This window comes from Sphaerodactylus townsendi, linkage group LG11 (genome assembly GCF_021028975.2).
Source record: "Sphaerodactylus townsendi isolate TG3544 linkage group LG11, MPM_Stown_v2.3, whole genome shotgun sequence".
NCBI classification, from domain to species: Eukaryota; Metazoa; Chordata; class Lepidosauria; order Squamata; family Sphaerodactylidae; genus Sphaerodactylus; species Sphaerodactylus townsendi.
The window spans coordinates 19137942-19157525 of record NC_059435.1 but is presented as its reverse complement, the minus strand read 5'-3'; the positions used below and the strand labels follow the sequence as shown (position 1 = coordinate 19157525).

The 19584-nt window shown below is 42.8% G+C and overlaps 1 protein-coding gene across 1 annotated transcript in view; it reads left to right on the top strand.

Annotated features, from left to right (window-relative positions):
• The window catches only part of SUGCT (succinyl-CoA:glutarate-CoA transferase), a 366990-nt gene extending 348805 nt beyond the window's left edge, over positions 1 to 18185 (top strand). Inside the window, exon 14 of the mRNA XM_048511745.1 lies at positions 17508 to 18185. Within this exon, the coding sequence (XP_048367702.1) occupies positions 17508 to 17671 (164 nt within the window). The 3' untranslated portion in view covers positions 17672 to 18185. The remainder of the gene's footprint in view (positions 1 to 17507) is intronic.
• Positions 18186 to 19584: the final 1399 nt, after the last annotated feature.

Genomic DNA, 19584 nt, shown 5'->3' with positions numbered 1-19584 from the left:
GAGGGTGGGTCTGCACTTTCCAGGGAGGAAGAGAAGAGGAGGGCCCTCCCATTTGGTCATGGTTGGACTCAGAAGGCTAAGCTTGATGGATCTGGGTCTGACCCAGCCAGATTTTCTTGATGTTCTTTAGTAGGAACCAAATCCAGTGGATACTGCTTTTGCCCCACATGCCCTGAAAATATTTCCTGTCTTTAGATATTTATTTCCCTCCTTGGTAACCTGTTCCATTCCCCCCCTAATTCATTTATCCTTTCAAATATCTTACTGATTCCCTCCCTCTAGTAATTTCCCCATTGGGTTTCCCCCAAACCAGGGGTAGGGAACCTGCGGCTCTCCAGATGTTCAGGAACTACAATTCCCATCAGCCCCTACCAGCATGGCCAATTGGCCATGATGACAGAGGCTGATGGGAATTGTAGTTCCTGAACATCTGGAGAGCCGCAGGTTCCCTACCCCTGCCCCAAACAAAATGGTTTCTAAAAGTCCAGACCTACAAACAGGGGACATCATTGATGGTTTTTCATGGTTTGTCCCTAGCACTGGTTGGATCCAGCCATCTTTTTCACTCAATCTTGCTACTATCCATACTACAACCTCTGCCCCACATGATTTTTTTGTATATGCAAGTCACACCACATTCAGTAAAGCCTTTTTGGATGGTTCTGAGAGAATGCCTCCTTCCTTTTACCCCACCATTTAAAAAGTGGTTGGATTCAACAGCACCATCTCTGAACATGGAGGATCCATTTTGCTACCATAAGTAACAGCTGTGGAGAGACCAACCCTCCATGTCTTATCTCAAGACATTGAAGATAACTTACAAGGCTGGAGTAAGAGGGAACTGCTCCTAGGGTACACATGCACCCTGCACCCCTGCCATGCCCATGACCACCCCTGCTATGCCCCAGAATGCCCCCACCACACTCTTGCACCTGCACGCGCCAAGTGCATCGCACACACCCCTATCCCGTTGGCACTACGCCACTGGTAACTGCTATTACCAAACTGTGTGGGAGTGAATTCCACATATTTAATTGTGAAATGTTTGAAGAAGTACTGTGTGCAGCATAGCTCTCTGAGGCTGTCTGGATCTGCTGTTCTCCCTCTAGCACAAAAATTAAAATTGCTATTTTTTTTAAAATTGTAAGAATAAGCAATACAGCTAACTTTGATTTTCCTTCTCAAATACAAAACAGTTTTAGCATACAAATCATTTTGAATGATCCTATTAATTGTGATGTTAAAATTTAAATCTCTTGAATGTCTCAATTTCAAGCACATCAAAATCTCCTTTTTCCTTTGCAAATGTTGTCACTAATTCTTTCAGATCAAGTGCTGATACTTGGGTATGTTCAACTGCAAACACAAGGTTGGATTCCATGGATCCTTTCTACTATGCATAGATCCTTCTTCTGGTGCAAGGCTTCTTCCTGAAACAAAAGACTCTGGAATCAGGGGAAGGCAATCTGTACTGAAAAAGTGCATTACTGGTAGCGGTATGGAGGGATCTGCAGCATCCAATTCATGGGATACTTGAGAGATGGAGAAACTATTCAGATTCTGACGTACTCTGGCACTGAAGCAGGGTGTGTCAAATTTTCTGCCTTGTACTTTGTGGTCTTGTCTCCATCTTGATTTGCATTCAGTTTCCAACAGTGGCCAGCTTACTGTTGGGAGAACCACACCTGGTGCGTGTGTTTCCCTTGAAAAGTAGCAGAGCGGCACAGAGGCTGAACACAGGGAAGCTTACCTGAGCACACATGCGTGGCTGAGCTTGCTAGAGAGAACTTCAGACACAAAAGAAAGTCAGAGTCATTTGTAGTTTCTAATCTAATGAAAAGAGTATTTATTAGTGAACTACATTCTGGATAGAAAGGTGGAGAGATAGGTTCACTATCTAGTCTAATCTAGCTGGATGGAGGCGGATGCGTAGGAGACACATCCTCTCCCTAGGCATGGTGAAGGTAAAATGGAGAGGGTCAGAGAAGAAGGCAGAAGCAAGGGAGGAAGTCCCTAAGAGTATCAGTCTACATCAAAGGGATAGAGTCAGCATGATAGAGTAAAGGTGACAAATTCCTAAGTCCCTATCTAGCCACTAACTCGCTAGTAAAAAAACCCCTCTGTAGGATGAGGCAGGAAACAGCGTAAAGTCCCTTTCTTCCAACACTTACAAGCATGGCAAAAGGGCAACGGTGTGTCCTTTTTCCCTGGTGTCTGGGGTTCAGAGGTATATGTTTTCCTCCAAACATGGAGATTTCATTTAGTAAGAGGGTCTTAAATGGACAGAGGGTGCAGCGGGAATTGAGAGATTTGTGTGGGTGGAGCTGGCAGAAACTCAGGTAGGATTGCCTCAACCTGGGTTCAGTTTTTACTTGTCCTTTCCATTCTTCTTGTTCGTTGTAGGTCCCACTTATGACATCAATTATCTCATGGGTCACAGGAAGTAAGGAGTAGCATTGAAGCATTCTTTCTCTTTATTAAAATTACTTTCTAAAATATGATAGGGAGAGTAGACAGAGCCCAAAAAGCAGCTGGAAGAACAGAGCTTTAAAAATCCAGATAGATATAAATTTAGCAAACATATTATAGCAAACAATGCATTTGTCAGAATTGGTCTGACACACATAGCAATGTGAACTTCTCAATGCAAAAACACACACACACACAACAACAACAGCTGGTTTAAAAATTAATTTTCAAATGAATATAATCTGCAACAGGTACATTTATAAAGGGTGAAGTAATTCTTGGCATTCTTGGATTGATACAGTATCTGAAAAGTTGGAGGGAACACACTTGAATCCGGGAACACAACCCGAAGTGTTTTATTTTATGACATTTTCTCCTGCGAGTGGATGAACAAGCATTACAAACATGCCCTCCACCTGTAAGATCCTGTTATATGGCAGGTAACTAGGGAATAGCCAGAACGTTAAGATAAAGTCTGTACATTGAATTGAGCAGAAAACAGCTGGTGTAGAAATCAGCATGAGAATCAGAGCAATCTGGGAAAGGAATTCAAGTTCGCATTAAACATTTTTGTACCCTGGCTGGGTTGAAGAGCAGCTCTGGACAAAGCACATATTTGTACAGGTGGAAGTAGTCTTTCTTAACTACCTACAAGCCGGCAGCCATGTTTGAATCAGACATTCAGTGCAAACCTGTATTGGGGTCTTGGGAGTAATTTTACTGCTTCACAGTATCGTATTTGTGAATTCTTAGGAGGAGGAGCAGATTAGACATTAAAAATCTTTCCTACATCTTCTGTTCTGGCTTGTGAAAACTTATGCTTCAATAATATGCATTTCTCTTATTTAAGGTGTCATCTTGCTACACTTGTGGAATTTTCTGTGGCTCATTCCGCACATGCAGTATAATGCACTTTCAAACTGCTTTCAGTGCTCTTTGAAGCTGTGCGGAATGGCAAAATCCACTTGCAAACAGTTGTGAAAGTGGTTTGAAAACGCATTATTTTGCGTGTGCGGAAGGGGCCTGTGTTTCTTTCTTGAAACATTTCTGACAGGGTCCAGGATAATGTCTGTCCAGTCCCCTTGAAAAGAAGTTGTCACTCATTGGGTTTTTTGGGTCAGAAATGGGATGAATCAGGTAGAAAGCGCAAGCTGTGTTTTTTTGCTGAAAAGTCTTATTCTAGTGGCAATTCCACACATGCTGAGTAACACAATTTCACTGCACTTTGCAAGTGGATTTTCCCGTGTGCATTGGCAAAATCCAATTGCAAATGATCTCTAAAATGCATTGAAATTAGTTTGAAAGTGCATTGTTCAGCATGTGTGAAAGCACTGTAGGAAGCCAGGCCACATACTAACAGCATTTTACTGGGAACCTGGGCATGTTTTGTTCAGCTAAAATTCAGAAGATCCTAGTTGAATTGAAAGCGAAAGCCAAAAGTATGTTTTGCCCTGGCCAATTTTGACCAGATTCCTCAGTTACAGGTAGGTACAATGCTGTATTTCTCCCACTGATGTCCCTTCTTTGCCCTGTTCTGTTCCGTAGCCCAGGTGTCAAACTCACGGCCCTTCAGATGTTATGGACAGTTCCAATCATTGGCAAGGGATGCAAAGAAAATGTTATTTGCACCAAAGAAATAACTCATTGTTTGTGAATTTTAACTGTCTTAACATAGGTTAACTGACATGACATTATATCCAGGCTTTGTTATATTAAAGGCAGAGGTGGGATCCAGCAGGTTCTCACAGGTTCCCAAGAGTAGGTTACTAATTATTTGTGTATGCTGAGAGGGGGTTACTAATTGGTGATTTTGGCACGTGATTTTTGCCTTAGTTACGCCCCTCCTCTCAGCAGTAGCGCGCAGAACCTGAAGCAGTCTAGCAGGAGGTGCACCCGTGTGCGTGGCAGCCTGCACCTGTGTGCATTCGTTTCTCACCCAAGGACCAGCGCAGTGGCTGCATCCTTGCCACAGCCTCACCCAGGAATGCCCCACCCCTGGAATGCTTGGCCACGCCCCCCTCGTGCCCCGCCCCGACCCATTGGTGCTATGCCATAGTTTGAGTCCCACCACCATGAGAACCTGTTACTAAAATTTTTAGATCCCACCGCTGATTAAAGGTGCAGTTTCATCAATTTATTATACCTACTTGCTGATTTTGAACTGAAAAGGGTGGGATTCACTCAGCTTTCCTGCAGGCGAATGAAGGAAGGAGCAGTCTTCTGACTACCTGAAAAAAAGCAGGGCTGACTACATGGACAAACGCCATGCGCAGTGGGGGCTGTAGGATAAGAGGGGAAATGGGTGAGGTTGAATGGAAGAGATGGCTGGATACAACTCTAAAATATATAGGAAATGGTTGTGAGCAGAACTACGCTTTACAGAAAATGCAGTGCTGCCCCCCCCCCCAAATCATCCCTGTGTCAAGATTTCCCATCCCATAAAATGTGGGATCACTTAACCAAGAAGAAGAAGAAGAAGAAGAAGAAGAAGAAGAAGAAGAAGAAGAAGAAGAAGAAGAAGAAGAAGAGGAGGAGGAGGAGGAGGAGGAGGAGGAGGAGGAGTTTGGATTTATATCCCCCCTTTCTCTCCTGCAGGAGACTCAAAGGGGCTTACAATCTCCTTGCCCTTCCCCCCTCACAACAAACACCCTGTGAGGTAGGTGGGGCTGAGAGAGCTCAGAAGAATTGTGACTAGCCCAAGGTCACCCAGCTGGCATGTGTGGGAGTGTACAGGCTAATCTGAATTCCCCAGATAAGCCTCCACAGCTCAGGTGGCAGAGCGGGGAATCAAACCCGGTTCCTCCAGATTAGATACACAAGCTCTTAACCTCCTACGCCACTGCTGCTCCTACACTGTAATATAATAGCATTTAGTATTTCCTTGTCTCTCCTCTGCATCAACGGCTGCTGCTTGCAGGAGTAGGACATGAAGTGTCACTGCATTGTTATGGAGAGGGCAGGGGAATGAGCTCCAGGGTGGTATGACCACCTTCACAGTCCTTGAGAACACTTTGTTCAAACTTTTTCCCAGTCTTATTTGTGTAGAAATCAAAGGCTGGGTTCTCTTGTCATGGCAAAAGGAAGACGCATTAGTGGATAATGCAGAAGGGAAAGAAAACTGGAAAGAAAGAAGTCAGTCAAATGTGAAACCCACAAGTGCGAGTGGCAAAGGATCAAAGGTGATGGGGAGTGTGGGAGGAAGGTGCTGCTGATGATCCCAGACAGTCATGATGGAAAAATCCCACTTAAACCAAGCACCTGCTGCTTACGATTAGGACTTCAAAATCCCGAACCCGAGCAAGTAAAAGCACTTTGCTCCACCGTTAAAGGGAACATCTTAAAAAATAAAAAAGGAATTATTCCAAAGCATCAGGAGGTGGAAAAAAGTCAGGGAGAATGGGGAATTGCTTTAATGAAACTGATCTGTGCACATTTGAGATGGAATATTGCTTATGCATGGCTGGTTCCAATCTGATTCTAATTTATGCTCTCAAGCTTTTTAGTTGTCTTCTTGGATGCAAAGTCTTCTCTGTCTAGAAAGGGGGGGAAAGCAAAAGGGGTTTTTGGAGAGCATCCTAGCCTTATACTTCATTCCTCTTCTTGGGCGTGTCTTGATTCTTACAGTTCAGTTTTGTAGTCTTCCTTTACGGGCAGAGGAAGGCAATTTCTGACTTCTTCGCCTTTCATGGAATAGAATTTTTGTTTTAAATCCCCACTGGAGACTGGCAAATGTTTGCAGCCGCAAGGACTTCAGATGCAGGATCTACTCTTATTTGGCTTCTGCACGCACACCCAAGCGACTCAACGTATAGGCTGCTTGGTTTACAAGGTTCAGATGCCCCATATTGCTTTGATATTTCCCAGCTTAGATGAACGGAATATCACATGACAGGGATTGGCAACAGACAATGGAAAAGCCAAAGCAATTGCTTGCCCTTCATACAGCATTGGTATTGATCAAATTGTCAGTTGCAAACTCATCTGAATAGGGTCCAAATGTGGAATTTGCCCTTCCATTATTCTGCCCAGATCCAAATGCTGAGTAGTCTTTTAAGAATTTAAAATTAAAACAAAACAGATGATTTTCTGGAACAGGAACCTGCAGGAGACTAGCAGCAGCTTGACAGATGGGCAGTCAAACGCACTGTAGGGCTTCAGCTGCCACACTGGCAGGGAAGGGATTGCACCGTTGCAAACAAAATGGCGGCCTGTGCTAAGAAAATGGTGGCATAGCCATGTGGTAGCATGTTGCTTGATGCACTATCACTTTACATGCCTTCTTGGCACAGGAGATACAGTGACTGGGGCTAAAGGCTCTCTTGACATGCCTGGGGCTAGAGGCTCTCTTGACAACACTTTGCAAAATGTTAGTGTAGGGAATGTTAGAGGTCCTTCCAACTCCTTCCCTTGCCTAGCACTATTGGGCTGTAATAGGCTTTAACGTAATAATAATGACTTACTTCACAGGTAAATGATGATTACTGCAGTACGAACACAAAGCTTTTTGACATATTATCCACTATGCAACTGCCAGAAATAATGTTGTATATCAAAGGCAAAAGATAAAATGTTCACGTCTCCTAACATGATGTCAAAAACAGTGCTTTTCAGTGAAAGCAAGTTACATATCCACCTGCAAGTCCCAAGAACCAAGAAATACAAATCACCCCTTATACTGAAAATAAGAAAATTAATCATGTGTTACCTTTTATTTTGCTAGTGCGTATATGTGCATCCATTTGATGTTTTGTTAATAGCTCTTTGATTTGTAGCGACGCTTCTTTGGTGAAGGATTGTATCTGCATCCAGAGTGTTAAACCCAATAACAAATCAATTACAACCAATAGAAATTGGAGATTAAAAGAAGTGTTGCATCTTTATAGAAGGGTACGGTTTCTGTCATTGAATTTAAGACAAAATGGCTATATAGCGTATCTTTGAAAAGGTGAGCAAGTGAACAGCATGAATATCTCACCTTGATGAAATATTTTGGTCTTGGTATAAATTTACCAGTACATTTAACAGTCCCTTGTGATGAGTTTCCATGTCTTTATCACAATGTGTATAAATGAAACCTTGTGATATGGAGCTATCTTTCAAGGAACAAAGGCACGCTTCACATCAAAGACAGCTATTGCTAATGGTGGAGAAACACACTATCTGATGATAATGCAACTACATGGTGTTTCTTTATACTATATTGGGCTGGTGGAAACTCACCGTGAGGAATGAACTGGGTCATGGGTAGAGTAGTATGTAGATTAGCCACTGGTCATGAGGAACGTCTGGCAACATTGTGTCATCAGAATTTGTCCACACTTCAAAATCCCAAAACCACCAATACTCAAAAAACTCAGGAAAAAGACAAAAACTGGGCGATTTACGGTCTTCAGTGACGAATGCAGTAGCCTTATCTCTGTGCTAATACATGAGATGCTAAGAGAAATGCAAGCACATTGTGCTTTTTTAGAAGTACCCATTTCCAGCTGTCAGATGCAATATCTGAATATAACGAGAAACCAAATAAGTTTTAAAAAGCGCAGATTTCCAGTGTTTACCCTTTACACATGACCCCTTGGCACATTCAGTCAGAGTATACTGAAGAAGAGAAGTATGAGCACACTGGTTCTGTCTCTTGCCTCCACAAGATTGCTGACTTGTGGGCACAACATCAACCGCATGGTGCACTGGGGTCGATTCCGCACTTGCGTTATCTACCTAAATTCAAGCTGCGTTCGACCTAAGTGCTCCGCACAACCACTGGGATTGACGTGGTTTTGTACCAGCTTCGCCCCATGTAACGGTCAAATTTCCGACTCCAGCTGGGAACTACTACTTTTTCAGGGAACCACGCTCGAACACAGCTCGATTCCAGTAAAGTGCAGAATCTCTGGTCCCAGGAGTCCCCCATTCAGCCAATCACAGCTGAGTGTTTCGGGCATGCGTACAGCTGGCCAATCAAAAAACGCCACCTTCGTCCCTCCATTCCTGTGGCAGTTTTTTTTATAACATGTGTGGGGATAGACAGAACATGGCCGTAGAACAGTAGCCAATCGGAACGGAGCGGCGAAGAGGCACAGGATGATTCTGCCCTCCGAGCTGTGATCAAGCTGGTTGCAGTGGGGAACAACAATGGCTTGCAGGCCCAGAATGTGTGAACAAGATTTCTGTTACATATTGTAACATTTAACCCTTTTTGTTCTAGAAAGGCTTAAGGGTGAATGCAAAAGTAGCCATTAATCCTGACCGTGAGGCATCTGTTGATGTTTGGGAAGTGTCTCCCATATGTACCTCTCTGCCTTGTTACTCTTTCATCTGAGAAATGCACCATAAATTCCTGAAGATTGTTTAAGCTTTAAAAAAAAATAATTTTTAATCTTCCTGGGTCCTCATGTAACAAAATGATGTTTCCACTGTCTTATCTGTCTTCTGTATCTTATGTTTTAATGTATTTTATGTGCCTTAACTTTATGGCTTTGTTCGGCGCCTGAGATGTTATGGCAGAGAGGCGCCAAATAAACAGAATTTATTATGATGATGTGGAGTTCAAGTACTAAGGAAAACTCGGAGACAGTTTGGTTATATCTGAAACTGAAATAATGTTTATCCAACCAGTTGCCCTATGACACCTTGGCGATAAAGCGTGTATCATAACAACTTGACAGGGAAGTCAAATAGAAGCATTCAATGCACTAACTTTTACATATAGGAAAATTGCTGTTGGTTATTGCTCGCATATGATGTTAGGTTTTATTATTTAGCTTATTCATTAAATATATATATTCCCCTCTTTCTCCTGAGAATCTCAATTCCCATGGAAGGAGCAAGAATATAAAATAGAATTAAACTAAATGTAATTTTTTTTGTTTTCTTTTAATTTTTAATAGTATAAAATATTTGAATAAAACAATAAATAAATATAAAATACATTAAAACTATATCCAATCCAATCCAAAAACCTTTATTAGGCATAAACCAGAAGTACCATACATTCCAAATACAAAAACAGGATCATTGTTATATATCATGTAGAACATGGATTAAAAATGTAGCAACTGCTTCAGAAATTTCTACATTAGGGCTGTTCAATAGCTTAGACATTTTTAGTTTGTCTGAGAGAAACATAAATTCTAGAGGTAGTAAAGCTCCCAGATCGGTTCTAATATTATTATACCTCGAACAGTAAAGCAGGATATGAGGGATTGAGTCTATAGCATTGGGACAGTACCAACAGCAACGCTCACTTTGTGGGATGTTAAGGAAACGACCTTGAAGATAGACAGAGGGGAATGAGTTGCACCTTGCTCTTGTCTTGATCCATCTGCACTTATAGTTAACAAGCTGTTCTAAGTATACAGCAGGGCTAGATTTCGGGGGTGTGATTAAAACTATATGAAATATATAAGATATTAACAATCAATGCTTTTCTGAGAAAATTATACTTAATACAAATGCTTTTCAGGATTTAGTCCGGTGATTAGAGAAAGCAATTTGAAGGCAGAAATCTGAAAGGAGGAGTCAGATCTCGCCACTAATTAGGATCACATTTAAATTTGGATTGTTCTTTCCAAAAGTGTCCAGTCTAGGAGATGAGGAGCTGCATAATTGCATTTTTAGATACATGACGGCCATTGTCTCCTGGAGTCACTCCACAGAAGATTTGAAATGTACACTGAATACAGGTCACATCCACAACCTGCTGCTCCCCTGCATCTCTCCTGCAAATCACACGTCCCTCACTTCTCCAAGCAGCAAGAAGTTCTAGGATATACCTGTTGGTTCTGTTTGGAAGAGAGAGCAATTCTGATGAGTTTGGATTATTTGCTTTATATACAAATAGTGAAAGTCCTGGCAGATCCATGGTAGCAGGGGACACTTGTGTCTTAACGGCCCAGATTTCAGACCTAAGAGAGAAGGAGGATTCCATCATTCTGGTTCTTCAGCTCTCTCTTGACCTTGCTCCTCTCAAATGCAGGAATTGGAGCCCGTGGCCATTTGTGCATGCATTACTTAAAAAAAATTCATAGGGATTCTCCTGCTGCAAAGTGTCCCTAGCTGAGCTGGTCCACCATTTTGCCTGCCCCCGCTTCCTAGTCCTTCCCATGCAACCTCCATCTGAGAAGGCTTCCTACTGCCTTTTGTATGTGTGTGTGTGCCATCTTTGGTATAGCATTAATTCACTAGACCATGTAACTTTTATCTCAGTTTCAAAGGTCTGTTGCTTCAGTGATAGACCGTCAGCATGGGAAATAAATAGTCCTTTTGATCCTTCTGAAGTGGTGGCCAGAAGAGCAGGAGAAACTGCTGCTATGTGGGTGGAGGAAGGCAAAGAAGAGTGAGACAAGCAAGAAAGCAAAACGCATGCTCATTTCCTTTGCATTCCCTGTGAAGGGAGAGGAAAAGTTGCACTTCGGGGTCTTTCTGAAATTACCAAGACTCTCTGATCTGAGTGAGTTCTGAAGATGGGGAAAGTATGCATAACTGAGAATCCAATCCAAAGGGGGTGTACTCTCAATGCAGAGGAGACCAGAAGTGTATAAATGGTCTATGTGTCTTCCCTGACCTATTTCCTTTTACTTTATGAATGGTCTGGCTCATTCTGGGGCCAGCCCATTTGGAGGCTCCACCCCTTAGAGTCTGAGCAATTGTTGCAGGGAAGCTGTAGTTGAGGACCCCACATTCCAGCTGCGACTCATCTTCATTTATCCACACCACTGACTCAAGGATGCATCCCATCTGCTCAGTGGACTGATAAAAAGCCACTCCTTATCAAGCAGTGGAGCAGTAGACCTTGCCTTATGGGTGCCCCATGTGCTGCTGCTTTGGCTCATAGACATCTAGCATGGGTCCTTAGCTGTGTTCAGAGACAGGGAGCCCGTAGATTCCTCAGGTCCTCAGCACAAATATGCAGGTAGAACACAAATGTAGGGAGAATGTTCAACTAGACGTGATGGCATCCTCAAGGTCCCCACAAAAAGCACAGCTGTTATTTTAAATAAATTGATAAAGGCCATGAAGGCCATATCCTGATCATTCCAGCAGTGTTGCTGACTGAGGTGCTCTTGTTCTATCCTTGCACTTTCTCAAGTGCTGAAATGGCTCCACCCCATCCTCCATGGCTGTCTCAGCACTTGAAGACACATGGGGGAAGGGAACAGGAACATTGTGCTGTGGTCCAATCATGACCTGCACTTGCAGCTTTTAAATGACTTTAAGATGGCAGTCATGTCCTCGTGGTGACCACAAATATGCCATGACATTTAGCGTGGCCCAGAGGCGTACTGGGGGAAAATGGTGCCCGGAGACATCTGCTCAAAGCTGGCAGCCAGGAGGGGGTGGGGCTTGGGAGAGCCAGCAGCCAGGAAGGAGGCAAGGCTGGGGGGGTCCTCTGGCTTCCTTGACCTTGCCCATGTCAATGACGACATGGACGGGGCCGAGGGTGCCAGAAGACAACAAGTTCTGCTGCCTTGTCGTCTTCCTGGTCACATGGGGGGTGATTTTGCGCCCCCTGCGTGACCAGATCAGTGGCACCCGGGAACAGAGGGTATAGCCTGTCCCTAGGCAAATACACCACTGGCATGGCCCACAGAGTCGCTGCTCTAAGGCAAATCCCCATATTAGATCCTGAGAGAAAGAGAGATATTCCGCACTCCCTCACCCAGTCTGCTTCTTTCTCTGCATCACCCAGCCTTCAAGCCTGTGTTTCCTTTTCACATAATTACGCAGGTGCCCACTCCCTTCAGCCCAGCCCTGAGGGCTGTTTGAACAGTCAGTTTCCCAGTAGTTGAGCCCAACAGAGGAGGAAGAAGAAGAGTTTGGATTCATACCCTGCCTTTCTCTTCTGTAAGGAGATTCAAGGCGAGGGAGGGAGGTGGGGCTGAGAGAGTTCCAAAGAACGATGACTAGCCCAAGGTCACCCAGCAGGAATGTAGGAGTGGGGAAACAAATCTGGTTCAGATAAGAGTCTGCCATTCATGTGGAGAAGTGGAAAATCAAACCTGGTTTTCCTTATCAGAGTCCACCTGCTCTTAACCCTTACACCATGCTGGAGACATTCACAACTGAGGAGCCCCTTAATGCTTGCACAGACCTCCCCCAATTTGGCAAATAATGCCCCCTTTGTCATTAAGGTTGGGAAAATGTTGTGGGGTGAAGGCAGAGCCCCTCCTCCCCACATGCAGTGGTTCCAATCAGAATTGGGCCCCTGTGGTACTACTAAGTGTACTTGCTATCAGGAACTTTGTATGCCTAATAAAGGCCTGTTGTTGTTGTTGTTGTTTGTTGTCAGGAACTTGTGGCTGCAGTAGAACTAGTCTTCTTGATGAACTTCACTAATTTTTAACATGTGGCTTAGCTCAGAGCCCCAGTAATCAAAAGCCGAGCTCTCTACTAAACCATAGAAAGACAAACAGGATTACTACTGATCATATGCTATACACAGCTGAACTGGCAATATTGTGGTGGCTTTTTGCCCAAACTGGGGGAGTATCTTCTCAGGAAATCAAGAAAGAATGAAGAAAGCAAGAAGATATCATATCAATTTGGGTTCCAGCAATCCCAAATGAGAGTCTTTGAGAAGTGAAAGTGAGATGGAGAAGGCAAAACCAAATCACTGTTTATTTGGTTTGTCTCTTTGTTAAAAGCCTTAACACTGATAACAGTATTTGAGTTCAACAAAACGAGCATGTAAGTCCCAAATTTTTCAGACACAAAGAATAGTGACATTTACCAAAGTTCCAGGCAAGGATTTATCTTGCAACTAAGGTAACCAAGATAAGCTTTAAAATAATAATAAAAAAAGAGTTCAGTTGCCTGTCAATGAAGATTAGAACTTCTAAACAACACAAAGAGAAAAGGTTTTGAAATGGCAGTCTGTCTCAATACTATACTTTGGACAAATATTTTGGAAAGCAGTCTGGAGTAATGCAAGTCAGAGTCTAATTGATGTGGTTTTAGTTCCAATAAGAGAGCGTGGGACATAGTTACAGGAGGGAATACTGGTTCTCATCCCTTGGTTCCCAAAAATTAAAAAAAAATAGTAATCAGGTCCTTTATTTTTCATACTTAATGAACTCAAATTTAAGAAAAGCATTCTCCAGTTTAAGATTTCATACCTTTCCACCAAACTATCTGTTTGGTAGATACAATCAGAGTCCTAAGGAACAACGCATTTGTGATTGTGGCTCAAACCGAATAGAAGATGTCAAGTACTACATTTTGCACTGTCCTACGTATGATCATATTAGGTATATATATCTTAAAAATATTTTTGATAAACTATCTGGTACTGAAGGGAATAAAGTGTGTTTCATGATGGCCGATGTTTTTGAGGAAGTTACACATAGGGTAGCTACATTTATGTTTCTTTCTACCAAACTTAGAACACAGAAAGGTTGTAGTTTAAGGAATAAGTTATAAGATGTAAGTTCTGAAAATTTGTAAATTCCTTAAGGTCATGTTTTTACCATTCGTGTATATAATTTGGTTTTAAAATGGCTTGTGTCTCAATCTGTGGATCTATCATGTAATTTGAAAGGCCTATGGCTAACAAATAAAGACTGATTGATTGATACTGGTTCTCATACACACACACACACCAGTCTTTTTCATATTGATCATTATGCACAGCTTTTGAAGCATATGAGACCCAGTGTGATGCCATGAACAGTTGTTGCAATTGGACACAGGAAAACCTAGATCCAAAGCCTTATGCAGCCACGAAGGTCACTGCTTTGGACAGATAATTTTCACCCAGCCCAACCTAGTTCACAGTTGTGTGGATAAATGGAATGGTTATAGCTGAGGTTGGACTCAGCACACAGTCTGCCATAATTCTCTTTCATATGTAGGACAGCTTCTGTTCCTCATGGCTTTTTTACATGCAAGTCACATGATTTTCAGAGTGGCCTTTTTTGATGATCCAACCCATAAGCTATCCCATTGTTTTTAGCAATAATATTGATGTACCAATATGGGTAATAACATTGTGGCAATCTATGATTTAGGGTGTTGTGTGGTTTCCGGGCTGTATGGCCGTGTTCTAGCAGCATTCTCTCCTGACGTTTCGCCTGCATCTATGGCTGGCATCTTCAGAGGATCTGATAGAACACGGCCATACAGCCCGGAAACCACACAGCACCCCAGTGATTCCGGCCATGAAAGCCTTCGACAAATCTATGATTTGTTATATTCTTCACCCTTCAAAGAGCATATACCCAAGTCTCCATGAATCTGTTGCAATAGTTTACCTGCTGGCTTTTCAGAAATTTCAGTTGCTCCAGAAGTAGTACTGGACTATTGAGATTTTAATGCTGTATTGCAGGAGAATAGTCAATAAAGCTGGTAACTGAGCATGTTATGTTGGAATTCTGTGGACCGATACATTTCCCGTCTTTTAGCACATCTGATTCATAAATCTGTGTACAAAATGTCCTTCTGCAATTCTCGCTGGAAGGAAGGAAAGCACAAGCAGAAATGCGTTTCCACAGCCATGCCATTTGTGTTGAACAGTTTTCTATAAGGGATCCTAGCTCAGCAAATCTGTACATTGATTTCAATATTGTATGGCAGCAGAGAGAAAGATAAGGAATTTTGTATAATATGCATGAGCCCAGAAAGGCTCTGTGAGAAAATTCAGAAGAAGGAAGGAAGGATATGAACATTTCACTAAATGATCACTGACTGTTTTTCATTTTACACTGTAAACAAACACAAGGGCGCTCTTGCAATTTAATTCCTTATCTGAACATAAATACGAAGCTCTGATTGCAATGATGAAAGCATGCAACTTTCTCCGAAGGACGCATAAACTACTACAGGAACTAGGGAAATTGCTCCAAAACTTTCAGCTCTGGCTTGAAGATAGATGTGTATATTGATATTATAAGTGTGCAGCATTTTCCAGACTGATGTAAGCAAGCACTTGTTTCGGAAGGCCTGATTGTATGAACTGCCAGAGAAGCAGGAGCAACTCCACCAGCTTCTAGGATTGTCTATGTTGGTAGTTTGGCCGTAGCTATTAGTCTGAGCACCATACATTAGCATTGGCGACTTCAACTTTCCATTACTGGTGTTCTATTAGGACCAATTGATTGCTGCATGCACCTCGTTATTCAACATATTCAACAATTGGTTCAGCAGTAGAACATTTGATTTCCATTTGGAAGGACTCAGGATCAATCCTCAGCATCTCCATTTAAAGGATCAAATGTGGCAAGTGTTGGAAAAGGCATTTGCCACCCAAGGAGGGGAGGGCGGCAACCACTCCGCAAAATAAATAGGCCATAAACCCTTTTGTGGTAATAAAATTGCCCACTGCTGGTTTTATTGACTGCTGGCAAAGGAAGCAGAGCACAGCATAGGGGACGGATCCTGATTGCTGAACCCCATGCACACCTTCCTCCAGTCCAGTGCTGGGGGAACCAGAAGCAGCAAGTCAGTGGGTGCCATTAGGGTGCTGGCCATCGAGCATAGGGAGAAGAGGCAGAGGTGCTGCCTCCCCTGGCCATATATGGTCCCATGCTCTCTGGCTCTGCCCCCACTCCACCTTATCAACCCACACCAGCCTCTTTTGGCCTTGCCCTCCAGGTGCCATATGGCTGTTGCAGATGGCAGCCTGTGGCCTCCTCACTCCCAGGGCAGCAATAGTGGCATGAGGTAAGTCCTGCACTGTGCTTTCTAAGCCACAACCTGTGGAGCAGCTACAAGTCAAAACAGATAATGTTTGTCTAGATCAGGGGTCTTCAAACTCTGGCCCTCCAGATGTTCATGGACTACAATCCCCATCAGCCCCTGCCAGCATGGCCAAGTGCTAAGGCTCATGGGAATTGTAGTCTATGAACATCTGGAGGGCTAGAGTTTGAAGACCCCTGGTCTAGATGAATCAGTGATCTGACTCAGTATAAGGCCAGTTCATGCGTTACACGTGAAAAATTCACAGCTGAATCCGTGAACTGCCTTTGTGGAAGGAATGCAGTGATGATGGCCAGTATAAATGTCTGGATGTAGTGCTGTAACCTGGGAAAGCTGTTTTCACACAAGCTAGTCATCATTGGCTGTTGCAGTGACAAGTAAAACACACATGTAATGAATTCATCCTCTGGGCTGGGTAACAGAACAGAATTGTGTTGTTCCACTTGGTTCATTTTATGCTGTGCTTGGAACATCTTCAGATCAGTTCGGCGTCTCAGTTGACTGGATCCGTTGAAAACTCATAACTTGTGACTGACTCAGCAAACGCAATGCCTTCAAACCCACTAAGGAAGTAACTGTATGTTGACTTTAAATGTTTAGATGGTGGCTTCTAAAATCTTCCTTCTTTGCAGTACTGCTGGACATTGGTGGCAAATGTCTCCCAGAGCAAGAGTGCATTCCCTTAACCAATACTCAATTTAAGTGTGTTGCTGGTAGGCAAAAAAACCTGTGTGATACTGTACATCTTGTATAAATAGATTGTCTACTTTTGATTGCTGCCGCGTTTGCAACGTTAGAATCCCAACAAAATGCTGTGTTGTTTCAGCTGTGATGAAATATGGGAGGACTGACCTGGAAAATAGCACAGGAAGAGGAAAGATGTCGTCTCTCTCAGTCCTTGCAGCCTCTTGCTGTAGCTTGGGCTACTCTGCGCTGAATAAGCCTCATGCAGTTGCTATGAAGACGAAATAGAATTACCTCATGAATGCCCATGTGAACTCTTTGAAGGATTACTTGATTAAATAAGAGCCCTCATAGAGTTGGACTAGAATTGGGAAAACACAGGTTCAAATCCCAACTCTTTCTGTTGTGAAACTTACCGAGTGCCCTTGAGCAAGTCATTCTTTCTTCAGCCAATCAAAAGACTTCTGTGAAGATAAAAATGAAAGTGGGCAGGACTGGGTATATCACCCGGAGATCTTTGGAAGGCAGCATGGTTAGAAATGGAGTAGTTAATACTAGTTAAATAAAATAGCTGTATGAATAAAATGGGTCAGGACTGCTCTTTACAGGAAGAGGACACAATTCACAATAAATTATTTCCTTTCATCTTTCTTGTTTGACAGGCCCAGCTGTAAGGTACAGCCAGTTTGAAGTCTCCAAACCAAAGCCACCTCCTCTTATTGGTCAACATACAGTGGATGTGTTGAAGACTGTTCTGGAATATAAGGATGATGCCATACAAGAACTGCTCAACTCCAGAGTAATAACTCAACATGAATTCACATAAATGGATTTGGCTTGCATTTCTGATAGAGAAGAATCTTGCTTGAATCCTACAAGGATCTCTTCCACTATGACAACCTAAGGATGATTAAGTTGTCCTATTTTATAATCTGAATAACGTTTGGCATAAAATATCAGTCTGTAAGGGTCCCCCCTTTAAAGAATCCAATTTTGCTGCTTTAAAGGTACCACCGTATATTTTGGTAATATTCAGTTACCAAATGCTTATATAGCTAATCACTTTAGAGAATGTAATTTGTACCAGAATTGTAATTATCCCTAGTATTAGCTTTCCGTAAAGACACACAGAAAGGATCAAATATTTGGAAAACTTGTATCTTCTTTGCTATCTGCTTCTTAACACTTTTCTTATATGAAACTAATAGGGTGAACAAATTGAATGCTTTTCACAATTAATTTTAATATGATGCTGAGCACATTGTTGATGACTAATGTAAGCCTGAAGAAAGAGCCCGTCATAAAATTAACCACTTTTAAATTAAATTAACTAGCTTCTATTTTGAAAATGTGTATTTTCCTGTCAATGATAAGCTATAGTTGCGTTGTGGTAATAATGCCAGAGTGTTGCATTTCTGTGGTTCTGCGAAGAAGAGAACACATTTGAATCACAGCTGAGAGCTAAAAAGCCCTAAGAGCTGCTAAATTCTCTCCTTCATTACGTATGGGATTGATTTTGCACTTTTGTGAGCAGTATCACAATGAATGAAAGGCCGAGGTACTTATAGCACTTAACCTGTTCAATTAGGGTACTATTCATTGCCCGAGTGAGCTTCTTAAAGTGCCTAGAGAAGACCCAAACCTTGTTTTTTTCATAATTAATTGTCAGTCTGTTGGATTCACATTAATCCACACAGCGCTTCATTAAGCGTCTGAGGCCAACTCTGGATCGAGAGAGAAGGATAGCATCATCTGCATAGAGCAGAATTGATACATGGGATGTACACAGCATGGCTGTTCACTGCTGAGAGAGCAGAGGGGAGGTCACTTTAGAAAAGATTGAAAAGAGTGGGGGCCAGGACGCAGCCCTGTTTGACCCCTTTGGTAATTGAAATACTGTCTGTCAAAAGGCCTTCATGGGGGAGGTCTTTGAGCTATTTCTATAAGTTCACAGCACAGATCTCAAGCATCAATTCCTTTGTTTCCATTGTGCATCAATGATTTGTCCAAATTCTTACAGGCCTTACACACACCTTCTAGATTTTTTTGTTCATATTGTATATATCATACAGGAAGCCAAAAATGGACATATGCTGTTGCAGCTGTTTGAATCTCTCTCCTACAGATTGTATAGCCATGTCAGACAGTCCCATCCAGAAGGGGAGGGGACAAATACCTTTCTGGAGCCAACATACCCCTGTGCTGGTACGGGTGCCCACCCTGCTGGTGCAAAGGGCAAATGCACCAGCTGGAGGTTACTTACCAGGGTGGCTGGGCACTGCACAATTCTGTGGCACCTGCTCCTAAAGCCACTGCTTGTCCCCAGGTCAGCCAGGTCAAAATGTTGCACCAGCAAGGCCAGGGGCATTTCAGGGGCAGGCTAGGGAGTGGAGCCAACCATAGTTGGCTTCCACTGCCTACCCAGTCTCCACTGAATGGCAGAGCTGACAATGGAGATATGCAATGTCTTTTTGTGGCATATCTCTGTAATCCCCTATGGGGGATTCTTGGTTTTTTTTTTACATCTTTGGGCACCCCAGACCACAGAAAAGGCCTTTGGAGAGGGCAGGGCAGCACCAAAGTGGTGTCGTCCCTGCCTTCTGTCCCGCTTTGGATGGGGCTGTAAGACAGCATAATAGAAACTTCCTTGAAGTTTTACCTTGAATCTTCTGGTGCCTCTTCTTGGGCCTCATTCTCGAATGACTGTTTCTTTCTCCTTTTTCTAACTTGTTCTGTCTC